Source organism: Triplophysa dalaica, chromosome 24, assembly GCF_015846415.1.
Source record: "Triplophysa dalaica isolate WHDGS20190420 chromosome 24, ASM1584641v1, whole genome shotgun sequence".
NCBI lineage: Eukaryota > Metazoa > Chordata > Actinopteri > Cypriniformes > Nemacheilidae > Triplophysa > Triplophysa dalaica.
The window spans coordinates 1,242,225-1,258,224 of record NC_079565.1 but is presented as its reverse complement, the minus strand read 5'-3'; the positions used below and the strand labels follow the sequence as shown (position 1 = coordinate 1,258,224).

General features: G+C 41.0%; 4 protein-coding genes and 1 long non-coding RNA gene across 5 annotated transcripts in view; 3 read left to right on the top strand and 2 right to left on the bottom strand.

The window, feature by feature from the left end:
• Window positions 1–120: 120 nt before the first annotated feature.
• On the bottom strand, window positions 121–3,704 carry fem1b (fem-1 homolog b). The gene is made up of 2 exons (XM_056740218.1): window positions 2,842–3,704; window positions 121–2,605 (listed from the first exon to the last, which is right to left on the bottom strand). The coding sequence occupies exons 1-2, from the start codon at window positions 3,114–3,116 to the stop codon at window positions 970–972; spliced, it is 1,911 nt and encodes a 636-aa protein (XP_056596196.1). The 5' UTR covers window positions 3,117–3,704; the 3' UTR covers window positions 121–969.
• A 958-nt stretch (window positions 3,705–4,662) lies between these two features.
• Window positions 4,663–9,063, top strand: cln6b (CLN6 transmembrane ER protein b). Its single transcript, XM_056740664.1, is given in 7 exon segments — window positions 4,663–4,804; window positions 6,213–6,265; window positions 6,364–6,462; window positions 8,101–8,128; window positions 8,131–8,305; window positions 8,353–8,496; window positions 8,778–9,063. Coding segments are annotated over 7 exon segments (927 nt in total).
• A 749-nt stretch (window positions 9,064–9,812) lies between these two features.
• On the top strand, window positions 9,813–12,424 carry calml4b (calmodulin-like 4b). Its single transcript, XM_056739156.1, has 4 exons — window positions 9,813–9,885; window positions 10,948–11,088; window positions 11,548–11,736; window positions 11,816–12,424. Exons 2-4 carry the CDS (start codon window positions 11,022–11,024, stop codon window positions 11,902–11,904), a joined length of 345 nt encoding a protein of 114 aa, XP_056595134.1. The 5' UTR covers window positions 9,813–9,885; window positions 10,948–11,021; the 3' UTR covers window positions 11,905–12,424.
• Window positions 12,425–12,631: 207 nt separating this feature from the next.
• On the bottom strand, window positions 12,632–14,844 carry rxfp3.3b (relaxin family peptide receptor 3.3b). Its single transcript, XM_056739150.1, has one exon. The coding sequence runs from the start codon at window positions 14,547–14,549 to the stop codon at window positions 13,338–13,340; it is 1,212 nt and encodes a 403-aa protein (XP_056595128.1). The 5' UTR covers window positions 14,550–14,844; the 3' UTR covers window positions 12,632–13,337.
• A 483-nt stretch (window positions 14,845–15,327) lies between these two features.
• LOC130413746 (uncharacterized) overlaps window positions 15,328–16,000 on the top strand; it is a 37,156-nt gene continuing 36,483 nt past the window's right edge. Inside the window, exon 1 of the long non-coding RNA XR_008905530.1 lies at window positions 15,328–15,892. This is a non-coding gene — a long non-coding RNA (uncharacterized LOC130413746). The remainder of the gene's footprint in view (window positions 15,893–16,000) is intronic.

Genomic DNA, 16,000 nt, shown 5'->3' with positions numbered 1-16,000 from the left:
AACTAGTTTATCTCAAACATGTGAAACCATGAACGCTTGCAAACGTCTCCAAGTCTTAAAAGTGGAGAAATAACTCAAAGTTTTAAATGCTAAAAATAAAGAAGCATGCAGAATCTCAAAGACGTCTCTGATTTTTGTTTTTAATTTGAGTTGATTTGGTTTTAAAATAAAAACACCGACACAACAATCTCCAGTAAACCGAGTTAAAACACAACGGGTTAAAAACCTGGACATTCAGTTTCCACCACATGTAAACGTGCATTCAACCGTACACAGACTGCTAAAGCAGGAAGACATGCTGTCTAGCACACGCACACACACACGCACGCACGCACACACACACGCACGCACGCACGCACACACACACACGCACGCACACACGCACACACACACACACACACACACACACACAGCACCAGTCAGAATAAGGCCCTGTGTCTCAATAGAGTTCCAGCATGATGTGCTCATGAATGCAAGTGGCTTTACAGTGGCAAACAAAAAATACCCAATAATAATTATATCAACAATAACAATAAACATCTGGTTACAGGCACATTTTAGTATTCAAATAAGAGAAGAGTTTCAGGAAATCAGCTATTGACTTCTCATAAAATAGAAATAAGACTTTGTTTTAAATAAACCTTTTATAAAATAATATGTTTTAAAAATGAAAAGAGCAGCTTGTGAGAAAAAGAGCTCTCTGTTACAACTATATTCACCATTCGCACATTAAAATAATTTCCAAAACCCAAAGAGTTCAAACAAGGAAAGAAAAGAGTTTCCACCGACATCTTCTCTGACCTATAAAAAACTCCATCCTAAATTGTCGCTCCAAAGTCGCCTTGGAGAAATGCAGCAGTCGTGTTTGCCATTATGAATGTGCATATATAAAAAAACTGTGCAGAGTCCGTAAACGATAAAAAGTCATTGAGCAGCCCTCAGCACCATTTCACATGTTTGACCGAACCCTCAGTGAAACTCCACAAACTCCTCCAGGACTTTGGGGATCTGATCTCGATACAGGATCTGATGTTGTCGAACGGCCCGAGCTGCCAGACACTTCAAGCTCATCTTCATCTGAGTCTTCAGCAGGATTTCTGAAACACCCGTGGTGCTCTTATCCAGCGGCGTCTTTTTCTGTTTATTGGTCATGTCCGTGTGTGCGCCGGCCTCCACCAGGCTGATGATGATGGCGTGCAGCGTGAGGAAGTCGCTGATTGGCCGGTTGTACTGCACGATGAGATGCAGCGGGCTGTTACCGTCGTGGTCCACAGCGTTGACTTCAGCACCGCAGTCTATGAGCAGCTTGGTCACCTGCGCGCTGGGGAAACTGCACACGTCGTTGGTGTGAAAGTCATCCACGGGCGTGCTGGAGCTGGCCGCCAGGTGCAGGAGCGTGAAGCCCTCTCTGGAGCGCGGGTCCAGGCGAATCAAGTCGTAGATCTGTTTGTTGATGCGCGCCCTTTCCTCCTCGCTGCATTGAGTTTTGGTGGAGATGCACACCAGGTAGAGGAAGGTGAAGATGTTGGATTCATAGTTTTCAGAGGCTGCCACCGCCTCCGCCTCAGTGGCGGTTTGTACCCGGGCGACGCTGCGGCGGATCTCCATGACGCTGGCGTGCAGGACCTGCTCCACGTCCACCGCTTGGACTGGCTCCTTCAGGTGCACCATCTGCGAGAAGACCTGCGCGAATCTCAGGAGGTCCTTGTGCGTGTTGCGGTTCCCCTGCTGACGCAGGTGCAGCGCGTGAAGCCACAGTCTGATGCACTGTTCGAACTCCATGTTGTCTGCGTAGACAGCGCCTCTGTATATTATAGGGTGCGAGACGTCTATGTTATCCGCGCCCAGGATCCTTTCCCTGATCATCAGACCCTCCATGTGTAACGCGTCTCGGTTGTGCCTGATGGCCTCCAGCTCCTGCAGGGTCCGGCACTCCGCCCGTCCTCCATACGCCTCCACGGCCGGCGGCAGCTCCTTGCCATTGACCCTCTCGGGGTCCTGATAGCGCTCCAGCATGGCCAGGTACAGGTAGTGGTAGGTCTTAAGAATGTCATAGTTCTCCCGGTCGTTGGCGAAGGACGCCCCGAGCAGTTCCAAAGCCTCAATGCGGCTGCGCGCGTCACAGTCCGCGTGGGAGAGTAGCAGCTCCACCACGTCCGCCTTGCAGCTCTCCGCCGCTACTTTCAGGGGCGTCATGCCGTGACCGTTTACCACCATCGCCGCCTGGCACTTCACCAGCTCCTTCACGATGTCCAGATGCCCGGCCTCGGCGGCAAAGTGCAACGCGGTGGCCCCGCAGTGGGCTTTGGCGTTGGGGTCCGCGCCCCGCTCTAGCAGGAAGCTTACGACGTCGGCGTGGCCCTTGTAGGCGGCGATCATCAGACACGTGTTGTCGTACTTGTTGGCGATGCTGATGGTGGCGTCGTGCTCGACCAGGTACCGTACGATGTCCAGCCGGCCGTCGAAGCACGCGGCCCTGAGGGGGGTGGAGTTAGTGAGGGTGGTGTGATTCACGTTGGCACTGTGGGAGACGAGCAGACGCACCACCTCAAAATGGCCTGCGCCGGATGCGCACCACAGAGCTGTGGCTCCATCGATGATATACCTACAAGAGTAAAGATGTCAACAATAAATGAAAAAAATTAACAAGATTATATATAAAAATAAAAATAAATGTTTAGCTAAAAACAGGTATGACATTTATAAAATCATTAAAAAATTTGGGTTAAAAAAACATCTGTGACGATTAATGTGAGAAATTTATTAATCAAAAAAGGGAATGTATGTTTACAAAAATCACTCATACCACCCAACAACACCCGTCACACCCCCACAACTCACCCGTCAAACCTGACAGTGCCCGTCTGCTCTGTGTCCACCTTGTAATGGTCCAAAAGAAGCCGGACCACCTTGTCGTGTCCATTCCGAGCAGCTATAATAAGAGGTGTGGATCTCTGTCCGGCCACCTGGGTCACATACTCCAGCAGGAAGCGGGTCTGGACCGTGGAGTGGTTCAGCAGGAGGGCAGCCAGCGTCAAGACTCTCCCCTCACTGGCTGCTTTGTGCACATATCGGGCCAGGGACTCCAGCCGGGCCAGGGTCGATACCTCCGCCATCTGTGCAAGATTCGCCCACTGATCCGAGAGCAGCTCAACCCGCCTCCCATTAAAAAACCACCTGAGCTCAATAGCTTAGATGTGAATACTGAGACTTTGGCATTATGGTGAATGTGTTATAAAACACTGGACAGTTGATTAGATCTGATCTTGTAATGTAATGTAAACAAGACACTTAATGTCAGATCTTCACCTGTTTTATGTCAATCTGACTTTAAATCTCTGCTGCTGCTGCTGCTGCTGCTGCTGCTGCCATCACACTCAATCTTGATTATAAAACTGATTCATATTAAATATTTGTTATAATGAGATCAAATAAATGTGCAATGTCCAGTTCCTATATTGAGTTTAATATGTACAAATATAACGTAAACTAAACGGAAATTCACAAGAAATCAGTTTCGCTTCACTAACAATCGGGATTACTCGCCCAGATTCTGCACTTCGCTGCTCTTTTCTCTCTTATCCTTTCGAGATGTTAAAGATCTCAGTTCGGTAAAACGCGTTTATTCCAGATTTCGCGAATCAATTGAAAAACAACACTCGGTTTTGCGCTCTTCTTTTCACCTCTGCCAGTGCGACGCGCGGAAGTGACGGCGACAAAATCAGGAAATGCCTCGCGAGGAATTCCGGCGGTGTCTTTTACAAAATAAAGGTACATTTCCCATTGATTTCTTTTATAATTAAAAGGCACTTTATTTGTATGGTTGTGAATAAAATAAAATCCTACATATTAAATGATTAGAAAAAAAACTGTATGTCTTCACACAACTTTAAAAAATAAACCGTTATCTGTGTATCGCGGTTTATTTGTTAATACTTAATTAAAATAAATAATAATTGAAACTCATTGAAATAAAAAATGATTACTTAAAGAAAGTCACAATGCTGCTTATTTAATGTAGCTGACACATCACACGAAAATACTGTAGTAACTTATACCGTACTAAAATTCTTTTAATTTCCTTTACTTTTCGACTGGGACAGGTCCGGTAGATGGTGCTGTTCCGCCTTTGGTCTGCGCTGAAGGTTTAAGATCAACACGCACTGCAGACCTTCAACGAACTCACTGAAAGTTTGATATTTCACATAGACTGACCGTAGATCAGCTAAACTCAATGGTCTCTCCATCTCGACACAAGAAGCTGGCGATGGCGAGCAGCATCCGGCCAGGTAACATAAATCAGGTCTGTGTTCGGCTGGAAAACCAAACCTGGCAGCGTTGACCTGGCTCAAGTAGTCTAGATTTATGTGATTTATCAGGCATTAAACCTTAAACAGGTTTCATGTTTCATAAAGAGATGTTGAATGTTTAGAAATGCTTTCTTGCAGACAGCAGATGCCGTATGATGATCAACAGAAAATCCCAAATCCTAAAACATCACACAGGAGGGGTTTGGATTTAAGGTTTATCTGCAAACTCAAACCTCAGGCACTATAAAACCGAACCCAAGCTCTCACAAACCAGTTTGTTTGAACAGGCATCTTTATTCATTCATTTCTTTTTAAATGGACAAATAAATAGGTTTTTGCACAGATCTAAATAATGCTTCCGGATGACAGTGAGTGTGAATTAAAGGGCTGGACGGTCACGTCTTCGGTTAACATCTACAAGCAGAGCAGACGTCTCGTGCGAGGTTTGTTGAATGGACAGATCAGCAGAAGCCTGCTGAGGTCAGAGGTCACAGGTCAGTGAAGTGGATCACTTGAGTCTACATGGTGTCAGTAAAATGAGATACAACTTCACCCCGACCAGGTCTGACACTCTTTTATGTTATTTCTGTCCTTTTACCATTTCTACACTTTCACGGTGTTGTTTTATTTAAGTCCAATGCACATGAAAAATTATCCTGGATCTCTTTGATGTTTTTAAAAGTCGTGATTTTCCCTTCAAATATGAGAAATATTCATGTAGACAGTGAAATTTATCCGGGACAAATGTTTTTGGAGCAATGACATTTTTTAAAATTGAAACAGTCAGTTGTTTTTTTCATGGAACTTCTTAATTCCTAAATTGCTATATTATTAAATACTATATATTTAATGTATGACAATTGTAAGAATTTATTGCAAGACCATTACTTTGATTTTAAATGTTGAGATTATTAATAAAACATTTTAAGAAATACTTAAAGTTTGTTTAAGTACATAACAATGCAATTGTTATTTATAAATACATAGTTTTAATACATTTATAATGTAATAATTTACAATACAATTAGGATTTAGGAAAATAATAAAATGTGTCTTCAATTGTGTAAATTAATCAACAATAGTACAAAAATATGTTTCATTTTCTTCTCATAAACTATAATATAGTTTGCTCTAAAATAAGAATGTATATGTTCCAGAGAGATTTGTGGCAGTGGTTTGCTTTGACAATCCTGGATGAACAATTTTTGGTTTAAAACCACAGTATTAAAAAAGGAATAAAATATTAATAAACTGTTCTTGAATCACATCCAAAAGCTCTTTGATGGCTCCCAATCCCCCTGAAGCAGGAGATGTTTGTTGAGGATTTGAGGAATGTGAATCAGATGAGATTAAAGTCTGTTTTTCACAGCGGTCCATAAGACCATCAATCTTTTTAGCACTTTCCATCCTGCACTTTAAATGAGGTACGTTTCTGACTCTAATTAAAACTCTTGTGTATAGTTATGGTGGTGCACGCTTCACTTCAACCGTGATCTTAATCTTACCACAGCTCTGACAGTGTTACCAAGACTTGATAAGAAAGATTTCATATGGGCAAATAAACACACAACATATGATTAACAAACACACAATCTGATAATAAAATACAACACTGACATCTGCTGCGTAAGACGACGAGGACAACAGAGAAGAAAATAAAACCAGAGAGCCAGATGGAGAAATATAAATGAAAAACTGCCGAAGAGATGTACTGGAATACATCGGATAGACGTTCCTAACAACAGGACATCTGGATGAATCACAGACTGATATAATAACAGACCTTAAGAACTCAAAATAAAAGGAGATTTTCCTTCCAAGCGTTGATGTTTTTTTATGTTCGTAGACATATGTTGGAGATGGACTGTCGGAGGAAAGCTCACTTTCACATGGACCTGTGATGCTGTTTCACCATCCAGAACTGGCTGCTGGACTTTGGCAGACCTGTTGTTATGGTAAGAAAATGACTTTATCTTAAAGACGTTCAATGATAAAAAATGCCGAATAATGTTTGTTGAGAAGTACAGATGTAATGTTTTTTCTGTTTCTCTAGATCTTGTGTCCGGTCGAGTCGTTTCCTTTGAACAAACCCAGTGCTAGTGACTACCTCTATCTGCTTTACAACATCACAACACCGTTTCTGTTGCTCAAGGTAAGTGGTGAGTTATTATTGGCTGGATCATAGTGGGTTTGCACACATGCAGAAAATCCAGCATCTTGCTCATAAAGAGGTCTACATGTGGTGTTCTGGAAAATGATAAGAAAATAAAAAAACACGGAGGGAAAACTAAAACACTTTTCAGTTGATTTCTTTATAAACAAGTTGACTGGAAAATAACTTTTCATTGAAATCTAGCTGTAAGTTAGTGATTTCTGTGAATATTGCTGTGCATCTGCTGATATCTAAAACTTTCATTTGTAGACGCCTTTTTAACAAAAGTTAACTTCTCAGAATAGAGACCTGCAGAATTCTGCATCGTGATGCTCTGTGCGTGGCTGGTTTTGGTTGGACACTATGTCATTGTCACATTTATCACCGTGAGACCTAATGCGTAGACAGCTCAGACATTTTATTAAAGCTCAAAGGCCAAAGAGAATTCACCAGGGATGTGAAATTTATGAGCGGAGCAGCTACGTGCCATTGAGAAGATGCATTGCTCTACCAATTGAAAACAAACAACAGCGGAGCATGAACATCAGCAAAAAATATCCGGCAGGCATTTCCACCCCGATCCGTCTTCTGAACTGATGTTTTCTCAATGCATGATTGATGGCATGAACGAGCGCCGGCACCTGCTGATACAACAATTCATGAGAGATATGACTGTTCTCAGGTCAGACATATGCTCTTTCAAACATCTCAGATCCATCATCACCAGGACAAGCTTTAATTTATATATCTAGTTTAATATATATATATAGAACGGCTCAACCAAAAATCAAAATTGTGTGATTATTTATTATGGCTTTATTATGGTTGTAAACCTCTATGCACTCTAAAGATTTAACTGTGATTTTACCTGAAACAATTTACACAATAACAAAATTGAGTACATTTTAAGGCGGTGAAATCAATGAAATATACTGTTTAAATTGAGTAAATGTACATAAAAAATTAAGTATATCAACTCAAATACTTCTATTAGAATTCACCAAAAATATTAATTTGTTAAATCATTATTTTATTAAATAAACTGATATATTTACATTTTAGAGAATTTAACTGTTTTAATTATCAATTTTTTATTTGTCCCATTGAAAAAAATAAAAGGGATACCTCACCAAAAAATGAAAATTGTGTCATTATTGACTCGCCTTCGAGTTTTTCCAAATCTGTAAAAATGATAAACTCAGAGAAAGATATTTGGAAAAATGCTTATAACCAGACAGATTTTGCCCCCCATTTGACTCCCATAGGAAAAAAGGACAATTGTAGTCAAAAGTGCCTCAGAACTGTTTACTCTCCCACATTCTTCAAAATATCTTCTTTTGTGTTCAACAGAACAAAAACATTATTAAGTAATAATTGTGGTAGTCAATGGGGGGCAATATCTGTTCGGTTAGAAGCACTCTTCCAAATCACTTCAATTTTAATTTTTGGGTGAACTATCCCTTAAAGTTAATAACTCCTTTTATTTTTGCGATATTTCAAATTATTTTTAAGATGTGACTCTTTCTTTAGTGGAACACAAAAGAAGATATTTTGAGAAATGTCTCAGGGGTTTTGTGTTCATATGAGTGAAGTGTTCAGTGTATTTGACAAACAACTGAATTCAGTGATGTTCTGTAGCTCATCGAGAGACGCCCGAAGACGTTACCAGTTCGGCTGTATACCTGTGCATCATCACGTTTGTGATGGGGGTCAGCATACACCTGGTGGGAGTCTCCATCAACCACAGACTCCTGCTCAGCGGATATCAGCTACACCTGTCTGTCCGAGAAAACCCCATCATGAAGAATCTCAAGCCGGAGACCCTGTTACCTGTTGAGTCCTGGTTCTAAATAAACCAGAGATGGAAATAGGTGTTGTGAATATTATAAGTGATGTAAGTCTTAAAGTTGTAATATTATTATAAATATTTGTGTTGTAAAAAGGTTTCTTTGTTTTTTACAGTTTTGTCAAAGATGAGAGGCAGATGTCCACCTCCGCTTGGCTTCTCTTGGGTCCCAGTGGCCTTTACTTCTGGTCAGTGTTTTATTCTTTGGCCATCAGGACGATGCTGTCAAATTCCATCCTGAGATTTGAGACGTGTTCTCTATTTATTATTCACCGCACTCAACACTCAACACTTCTGTCCCATCAGAATGATTTATACGCTCAACACTTAAAGAAACAACATAGTGATAGGATTTGCAGTACTTACAGTATCAAAAATCTCACCCATCATATGTTGGCTTTTATCAAATCGTTGCATATTTGTGTGAATGTTTAAATGAAAAACTGTATTTATCTTGCTCTGCTCTCAGGTATCTAGTGACAGAAGGTCAGATCTTCGTTCCCTTTATTTTCACATTTCTTGCCACGACGGCCACAGCGATGCCCCAGAAGCGCAAAGGTTTTCTGCCGGATGGAAACAGTCTGCTCTTGCTTAACAGTTTTTCGGTGTCTCTCGTGTTAGTCATTTTGTGCGTCGCCTGTTTTTGGAACGACAAAGTGTTACGGAAGAAATATCCAGCTGTCATGTATATACCTGAGCCGTGGGCCCTGTACACGCTACACCTGAGAGATAAACATGTGACATTCACAAACTGAATCTACGGTGTCACTGGATGTGTATTTTGCTTTTACAATGAGTCACTTTACAATAATGAACTCTAAATATTTTGTTAATTTAGATATTTTGTTTAATATAGATATACAAGCAACAGTCATTTTGCATTTAAGACTATTGTTTGTTAAATATTTATTACTGCCACAGTTGTGTTTTGATAAATATTCTTTCATTGCTATGTAATACAAAACAGAAATAAAAAACTATTTAAAAACAGTTGTGTTCACGATTCAGATTTGTGAGCCGCAGAGCGCCACCTGCAGGAATAATATATTACGCGCTGATGCCAAAGACTGCACACTTGACAAGACTCCTTTCGTGGTGGGGGGTTGTGGCATAACTATAAATTGATAATTTCGTTTGTATGTTTATCTATTTATTTATTTAGTCAGTTATCTATCTATTTTTTTATGAATATGGGCAAGTTTACCGGACACTTTGTTGTAAAGTTTGCCCAGCAGCTGGCTGGATAACTCATAAAAATTTAGTTTACAACAGAAATGTACACTACAGTTAATGCCATGTTTAAATGTTGGTCGGAAATGTGTTGTTTTGGTGTGACTTTAGCGAGCAATTTAAAAAATATGAAGTCTTTCTCAATTGATTGCATGACTGGAATGACGTGTGGCAGCCGAGTGCGGTGACTTTTCTCTCTAGAGTCTTTGGTGAGCTGAACATGGTGAGTCTTGGTTCTGTTCTCTGCGTATTTAGTGTCTTACTAACATAGAAATGTTTATGTATTGATCTTTTGACTGTCTTTGTGTGGTTGCAGGCCAAGTTCCTCAGTCATGATCAAATTAATGGCAAGTAGATTCTCATATATATATATTTTTTAAAGATTTTTAAGAAGACAATAGGACTATTATTTCTAAGTCTGATTTCGTTGCACATGCAAACCAAATTTGGATGATAAAGACAATCTCACAAATACCTTTTGTATATGATATGAATTAGTCATTTTTAAACACTATTGCATAAATTGTGATTGCCAGAGTAAAAAAGAGAAACTATGAAAGATGCACATTAATTTATGATTTGTTAAACATAGTATAATGTTTAATAAAAGTTATAAGAGATTTATTAATATCTTTAATAGATTTTATTCTTTTACTGAAGACGAGACAATGTGTCATAACTGCCACAGTATAAACTGTCACGGGACGTGTGGTGAGAGAACCCAATTGCAGGCAGACGATGGTGAGGTTAAACAAAATACTTAAATTAAAGGACACGGAAACACAAAACAGAAACCCACAATGGGGTAAAATACAGGTGATAACAGAGACAGCCAAGCAGGAATGAAAAACTCACGGAGGGTAACAAGCTGTAACAAAAATCAAAAAGGATAATGAACAGGAACAGAGCGCTGGAGCCGAAACGCTGGGACGAGAGGAAACGAGAGGGGCAAGGCCATAGACGAGACATGAGAAAGCACATGCCATGTCAATATATATACACAGCCATGTCTTTCTCACACTAAACACGTGATACTATCATGGTTCTGCCATTTCTGTTCAGGCTTTTCCAGACTTGGGGTGGAACCATGACAATAAACACTGTCTGGCCTTTTCGACAGTGAAAGACTTTAAGAAGCAACAATGAAATCAAAACATATGCATCAGCTTGTGTTTATTTGTCCACCTGCTTTTGTTCATGACGTAATCCTGATTCCTTCTTAAACAGGTTGTCTCAGATTATGTCAGGTTAAATCCTTCTTGTGCGATTAAAGAGAGAGTCTGGCTCTTTTAAAATATCAAAAACACCACTCTCTTGTCTTGCGGGTGGACACATTTTCATTTAAAATGTCCTCCTTGTTCCTTGAATATCCCTCTTTTGTTTCTCTCTGTTTGTTTTGCTTTATATAGAGTTTAAAGAGTGTTTCTCACTGTATGACAAGAAGCGGCGGGGTCAGATATACGCCTGTGACCTCCTTACAGTCATGAGATGTCTGGGCTGCTGTCCGACCCTGTCAGAACTGGACAGACACTTGTTAACTCATAACATCGGTACAGTATCTGACACAACAGCGTTAGACACACCAATACTTTGATGCCACATTCAGACGAAGTGTTTTTAACATGAAACAGAACAGAAAGATGATTTACCATTTAGTCATCAGGAGGATGTTTCTTTCAATATATTCCAGGCTAAATCAACAGAGTAAACTGCTTGACTCTGGAAATAACTTGTATAATAATAAGCAGCGTATGAGAATAACAATCCTGAGCACTTGTGCCCAGAATGTCCAGATAAGGAGAACATACTCAGAGAGATGTTTTATAGAGCCGCTGTAAAACAAACTACAGTTTAACTTGAACCTTTTATTGAAAGGAAACTTTTCAACTCACGCCTGGTACGAAGCTCAGATATACATCGAATATAAACCCTCTGTCAGACATGATCAAACGCCGGCGTTTTTCCATTTGGTGCCTAAAGGTGCTTGGCAAACTGGACTGTTTTTCCAGATAAGAGCGCCGAGCTGGACTTCTCCACATTTCTCAGCATGATGCACCAGCAGATCCGTCAGGAGAACCCGCGTGCCGAGATCCTGGAGGCCATGAGGATGATGGACCCAAAGAATCAGGGTTTCGTCCCGGTGTCAGAGCTCAGATCCAAACTGACGGGATTTGGAGAACGACTTACAGTTCAAGAGGGTAAATCTGAGCCCAAACTACTTCAACATACTGTTTGTCTGTTTGGTTTTTATTTGTAAGTTCTGTGTGTGTGTCACAGTGGATGAACTTCTGAATGATGCTGGTGTGACGTCTGACGGACGCATCGACTATGAAGAGTTTTTGAAGACTGTTCCGGCCGGCCGATGATGAACAAACTACACCTCTAGAACTTCCCTCACGTACATCCGTCGTAATTCTGTGGAGAAATAGCATTTTGCATTTGAAAACATCCCTAAAACGGCAAAAAATGCCAATCCAGGCGACATTGACCGTATTTTACTGATAAGCACCTGTGACAACATGCATTAATCATTGACTGACCGTGGGATTGCTTAGAAAGTAAACAGATGTGTCTTTAAGTTAGTTTGTTTTACGGAGACTTAAATCTTTCTTATGCAGTCTAAGTGGTCAGATTATTGTTTTGTATTAAACATTTTCATTTGTGCTCTTTACATGACAAGATGCTTGGATAGTGTAATGTTTCGGATGCATAATCTTTATAATTAAAGAATAGAAATCAATCTGATATATAAATTGCACAATTCACATTTTACTACAGCCCTATTAACTGTGTATTAAAACACGTTTAAACGATTTATGATGACATGTAACGACAAGGATGCAAGATAAATCAGTCCATGCTGTTTGTGGCGAAAACCAACTTCAGGTCATAAAGATAATACATTCTCTCCTGTGCTCAAGTTATTGTTTGCATAGATTTATGTGTCTGTTAAGAGAATAAAGTGAAGATGTGGACCTTCAGTGGAGTGCAGATGATTCGCTCTGCAAATCCCAGATCTGCTGTCTATTGTTAATTAGATGGAATAACAGTAAAGGTTAAAGCCGTTTATAATTGTGTTTATGAGGAAACCAAACATGGCTGTGATAAGAGTAAACTTTTATTATGCTCTTCAAACGAAAAACACAGTAACACACTGTTTACATTCATTTCCTTTCAGACCATCAGCTTTACATTGACACACCTTTATTATACAGCAAATAAGCAGTACATTTTAATCATTTCAAAATTTCCAGGCAATAGATTTGAACAACAATGAAAGACCTGGCTGGTAGCCAGAGATGTTTATTTTATAAATTCAAAGTTATGCAGACATGTTCATCAATGAAATTATTAATTACATATTTTACATATCAATTGTACTTTTTACATGGTTGTATAGACTATTATTTATCATTTAATAACAGATTATCAATGTAATAAATATTCATTTTTTAATGAAATAAATCTTTCATTTCATTGCGATGCATGACACTTTTACTCCACACATGAGTAAAATGTAAAAAAGAACAAATCTGCAATACAGCCCAGGCTTTAAATACTCTGTACATACAAGTCTGATTCAACGCTCACGCAGTTAAGAAACAGCTCGTGTGGACATAAACGCAAACTGGCGCTATAATAGTCAACGCATATTTTGGCACAGAATGCGACTTGCTTGCACTGAAACAGGAATTGCGCAACATATTTATGGAAAAAAGAGTTTCCAAAGAGTTCCCTCTCTCTTCCAGTGTTGTGACTCAAGTGACCAGCGCTTTTACGCGCGGCTTGCGCATCACATCTACCTCGTAACGGCGCAGTCTGTGGACGGTGACGCGTTCACCACCGACAGTCTAAACTGCTCCGTTTCCATCACATTTAGGGGGATCACGACCCCGCTGTCATTGTTATCCTTGAGGGTACCGGAGAACGGACGGATCTGACAGCTGTTGACGATGGCGGGCGAGGAAATGCGCCAGAGGAAATCCTTGAGCATCTTTCTGAACTCCCTGCGCATCAGACAATACAACACTGGGTTCAGGCAGCTATTCACATTCGCCAAACAAATGGTGACCGGGAAAACGTAGGTATGAATCATGTAGTACATATTATCCCACTGGACAATGTTAAACTTCACCAGAACCCCCCAGAAGGTGATGACGTGGTTTGGAAACCAGCATATGAAGAATGATAAAACAACAACGGTGACGGATTTGGTGACTCTGGACTGCCGTTTGGGGAGGTTGTTGTTCATGCTCCTCTGCCGAATGAGGCGCAACAGGAGCAGATAGCACACGGTGATTATGAGCATGGGGAACACAAAGGCAACCAGCGTTTTCTGGAGGTGATAAAGCGCGTGCCACTGCTGGCCATCTGGAAACCTCAGCAGACACAGTTTGACGCCGTTGATCTTGTTCACCGAGGCGAAAATGGCCGTGGGGGTCGTGGCGACGGAGGCCAGGACCCACAGCAGCGCGGCCACCAGCTTCACCGAGCACGTTTTGTAGCGGGTTCGATCCTTGAGCGCAGACGCGACAGACCAGTAACGCGTAACGCTCATGGCGGTCAGAAAGAACACGCTGGAGTACATGTTCATCACGGTCACGGTGAGGACGATCTTGCACATCGCGTTTCCAAACGGCCAGCTGAAGTCCAGCGCGTTATCCACCGCCCAAAACGGAAGTGCCAGGACGAACTGGAAGTCCGTGATGGCCAGGTTCAGGACGAAAAAGTTGATGGTCGACTTCTTCCTCCCCTGCTTCACTCTCATCAAAAAAATCACCAGCAGGTTCCCCACCAAACCCACCGCGCACACCACCGCGTACACTATGGAGATCATGATGCGCAGCTCCAGGGTGCCGTCCGCGGCCATGTCGATGTCATCCAAGTTGCTGAAGCGGGTCAGATCGGACCCGTTGAGGAAGCCGCTCTGGTTCTGGTACTCCGCCATCCTCTCCAGCCACAGCTCGTGCTCGGGTGCGCGGACCAGCACCGGCCTGTGGAGAGCTTGCATCACCGCTCGCGCTCAAAGACGCACGGAGAAGAAACCGAAAAGAGATGAGATGAAGTATCCACGGATGGACCCGCGTCTCATGCAGTCTGAATCTCGCTTCATGGTGTAGTGGTGTCTCTGTGTGTTTGTGGCACTGATAGCCAGGCTTTATGAAACATGTGGCATCTGACGTGTCCGCCCAGAAAAGGAGGAGACTCACTCCTCCTGATGCTGATTTGGGCTCTTTGCATCTGTGCATTTGCTGCCAGGGAAACATCAAATCTGGAAGAGAGACAGCACCGACCCAATTATACAAATTGGCCATTATTGATTTATTATATGTAGTTTTTATATAGTCTAAACAATAAGCAGGCACAACATATAGATATTATATTATCTTACTAAGACTAACGTGGGAAGTAAAATTAACTGTTGGCTCGGAAAGTCTGAATGTGTGAGAGAGAAATAGACACTGAGCTTTCCGCCATTCCTTAAAGCCACTTTAAAACAATTTGGGTCAAGACTTAGATTACAAATCCATGCGCAAAACAATGCATCTGTAAATCAGACAGTGTGTAAAGTTAAAGACTTTGACCTCTTTACACGTGATGACCGTAATAGACAGTGTGTAATCATTAATCTGTGGAATCCATATTGAAGTCTCTTTCTCCTTGTTTGATAATGTCATGGAGAAATTGATCAAAAGCGTTATTTCGGTATACAGAGCAATTACATTAACACTGAATGAAATTGTGTTAAATGAAATTTGCAAAGAGAAACATTTTATAAACACAAAATTGTCAGAACACTATAGATACACACATTTTTAAGAATACACACAATTAAAGACAAAACGTATTCTGACATATTCTGGTTTAAAACGTTTAAGAACGTTTATGTTTTTACAGTTAGCTGTGTTTTACAACTGTTGTGATTCATTCTTAAATTCAGATTCAAGAGCGTCTGAATGAGAGGTGCGCAGATTCAAACACGTAGGGGCGGAGCTACGCAATGTGCTGTGGCGCGTGAGACGCAACGTGAGAATAGCGTAAAATACTTATTACGACGTTGTGGTGCAGTAAATAAACCCAATTTGGATTATAAATGGCACATTTCTGTCAAAAGGGATAACGGCGAAAACCATGTTACCGTAGTAACAGCGAACTGAAGAGAAAAGAAAGATGGCGGCGCCTGATAGGCTACACCTAAATTAACAAAAGTGAGTTTAATCGAGACGCAAATTTGACCGGATTTTTGCTTTATTTCAATTTGAATGTTATGAATAACATTTTAACAAACCAATGGAAACAGCGAGTGGATGTTAAAGCATCACATGACACACCGCGCATCTGAACATCTCTGAGGTAACGTTAACGTCAGTCTTAAACACCAGACATGCGTGTTAAAGATACGAATGCAGATTTAGATTTATTTGTCTTATTTTTTTGGAAATTGTTTGAAATCTTTTGAAT